This window comes from Monopterus albus, unplaced genomic scaffold (assembly GCF_001952655.1).
Source record: "Monopterus albus unplaced genomic scaffold, M_albus_1.0 scaffold464.1, whole genome shotgun sequence".
Classification (NCBI taxonomy): Eukaryota; Metazoa; Chordata; class Actinopteri; order Synbranchiformes; family Synbranchidae; genus Monopterus; species Monopterus albus.
The window spans coordinates 1-2,574 of NW_018128344.1; the positions used below are offsets into that span (position 1 = coordinate 1).

Consider the following 2,574-nt stretch of genomic DNA (forward strand, 5'->3'; position numbering starts at 1 on the left):
TTGACTGTTTAATTACTGATTTATATCTATCGCCAGTCAACCCTCTGACCATCTTGTTTAGCTGAATAGCAGCTGAGTTTTGTTTATCTGCTTAACATGCAAGTCCACTAAAGAAACTCTCATCTAGCTCATAAACAAATAGTAATGAGATAGAAACTAAAATAATTTGTTAAACAATGCAAGCTACATTTTCACAACAAAATAATTGAGAATTACATGTTTGTTGACAATTAAGACCTACCGAATGATGGTTGGATACAGTTCTCCGGAGAAAAGGTAACAGCAGTTGAAGGACGCAGCTAGGCAACCTTTACCAGTGACAGCCAGACAGGTTCGTAAAATCTGTTGATCTGCACAGAAGTGGAACATGTTGTTTCTCTAGAGTGCTATAAACACACTGTATATGCAACACTCGTATGCCTGTGTTATAACATACCTCTAGGTACCAGCAAGTTGATCAAAACAGTGACTCCGGCAACAATAAGGCTGCCACACTGTGATGGACGCCGTCCCATATAGCTCAGAGTCACATTTCCGACAATTTTAGCAGGGATGTCAACAGCTGCAAAGATCACTTGTATTAAGTAGATGTCCACCCCAAACTTTTGCAGATCCATAGCAAGACCATAGTAGGCAAAACTGGTTGAAAACCTAAGTTTAAAAAAAGGCATCTGTGATGCCAATGCAATTGCATATATGGTTCTTACAAACAGTTTTTGTGCAATATGACCAGGAAATGTACCAGACAGCACTGAGGCAGGCTGTCATCGTCCTCATTTTGGGTGTGCGGAAGAGATCTAGGACAGAGTAGGAGCCCTGGGAACAAGACATCTCTTTCTTCATGGACTCCTGAAGCATCTACACATAAAGAGAGAGTTCTTTTAATTCACATTTATTTGGTATGCAGCTATAAAGACAAATAGTGCAATAGCAAAAACAGATTCCCTTACTTTAATGTCAATTTTTTCTCCCTCTTCATGGCGTCTGTTATATTTGGCCACGCTTTTGAGGTTCTTGATGGCTTGGTCAGGCTTGTTACTCAGGGCTAACCATCTTGAGGATTCATGGAACCACCTGTATGTGATATTTGTTAGTTGCCCAATAACAACATCTTTGATTGTTATGTCTTTACATCTTTAAACTCAATAATTGCAGTTGCAACAATAGCTTTTTATTGCAGTTCAGTACTGGGCATCTCACCAGGAGTAGAGGAAGAATACATAGTAGGGCAAAGACACCACTAGAGTTAACCACCTCCAGTCCCGGATGAAGTAGGCTATGAATGCCAGGAGCAACTGCCCGACTGTATAACAGTAACCTGTCATGGTCCCCACCACAGTTCGCACACGAGTGGGGACCCACTCCAGAACTGGAAATGAAAAAAATTACAGAAGAAGACATCATCATGCCCCTGTACTGGAATAAGTGACAGGCCTGTTGACTACATCCACACTTACTCATTGTTGTCCATCCCACTAAATAACTTACTGAGTGAGAAGGTGTTAAGTGCCTGTCCAGACAGAGCCATGCCACAGCCAAACCGGAACAGGCAGAAGAGGGGGAAGGAGGTGGAGAAAGTGGCACAGGTTCCTGCCACCGCCATCAGCAGGTAAGAAATGAGCAGGAGGATGCGTCGTCCATATCTAGGGACCAGGTAGGTTCCCATAAAATGAGGACAGACTATAGCATATCACATAACCTTAACCCGTTGGACTCACACACATATGAACAACTTATAATACTAGATGAGCACATTAAAAAGATGCAATGGAAAAGTAACATAAACAATTGTATACAATTAAATGTTACCTGTCAGAAAGACTTCCAAAAATAGGAGCTCCCACAAGCACACCTCCCATGTAGATAGTTTGTCCCATTTGTTTCAAAGAGCGCATATCACACACCAAATTCCACTTGCAACAAATGAACACAAGTTAACACACATGATAAGACTTATAAACGTTTGCACTGTGAATAAAGTTGAAAAAGCTAAAACAAAAAAACTGAGTGATGCAGTCCTACATCAGATATGATTGTGGACTTCATCTCAGTCATGTTATAGACCCATCCTTCTGTGCATCCCTGCAGATCAACACCCAGACCGTCCTCAGTGTCTCTCTGTTCCCCTGAAGTGGAGGTTTCATTCTTGGCCAGAAGATGCCACTGTGGAGCAATGTAACGCCGGCATCTCTCCAGCTTCCCTGAGTGGTCCAATGGTACTGTGATCAGCAGTGTCTCCTCTGGGCTCAGCTGGAACTCAGAGAGGTTTGTGTGCGCCCTGCAGTAGTGAGGAGGCACCGCAGCCACAAAGTTCTGCAGCAGGTTGTGACTGGCCATCATCAGGACAGGTATGCTAAGGAGGGTCACATGTAGGACCTGGAAGCGTCCTGTGCTGCCCACCTGATCTAGGAGATCACCAAAGGCCATGATTTTGTACAGCCAGAAGTCCAATGTTAATGGCACTAGATCCTGTTGTTGGTAGGCTCCTTTAAAATATGTGCTTGTGTAAAAAAGATTATGTTGTTCTAGCACCTGTGAAAATATTCAAGAAAACGTCAGTTGCCAGAGCAGACA

At 42.9% G+C, this 2,574-nt stretch overlaps 1 protein-coding gene across 1 annotated transcript; it reads right to left on the reverse strand.

The window, feature by feature from the left end:
* Positions 1-167: 167 nt before the first annotated feature.
* On the reverse strand, positions 168-2,540 carry slc22a6l (solute carrier family 22 member 6, like). Its single transcript, XM_020587601.1, has 8 exons — positions 2,023-2,540; positions 1,810-1,913; positions 1,489-1,643; positions 1,201-1,369; positions 951-1,074; positions 743-858; positions 437-651; positions 168-350 (listed from the first exon to the last, which is right to left on the reverse strand). The coding sequence occupies exons 1-8, from the start codon at positions 2,425-2,427 to the stop codon at positions 238-240; spliced, it is 1,401 nt and encodes a 466-aa protein (XP_020443257.1). The 5' UTR covers positions 2,428-2,540; the 3' UTR covers positions 168-237.
* Positions 2,541-2,574: the final 34 nt, after the last annotated feature.

What these genes read in the sequence shown, in the direction of transcription:
- slc22a6l (XM_020587601.1), bottom strand. Translation starts at nt 2,427, where the DNA reads ATGGCCTTTGGTGATCTCCTAGATCAGGTGGGCAGCACAGGACGCTTC. An exon ending in AGTCCACAATCATATCTGAT is followed by an intron (nt 1,914 to 2,022) that starts GTAGGACTGCAT and finishes ATTTGTTGCAAG; the next exon opens with TGGAATTTGGTGTGTGATAT. An exon ending in GTATTCTTCCTCTACTCCTG is followed by an intron (nt 1,075 to 1,200) that starts GTGAGATGCCCA and finishes TATCACATACAG; the next exon opens with GTGGTTCCATGAATCCTCAA.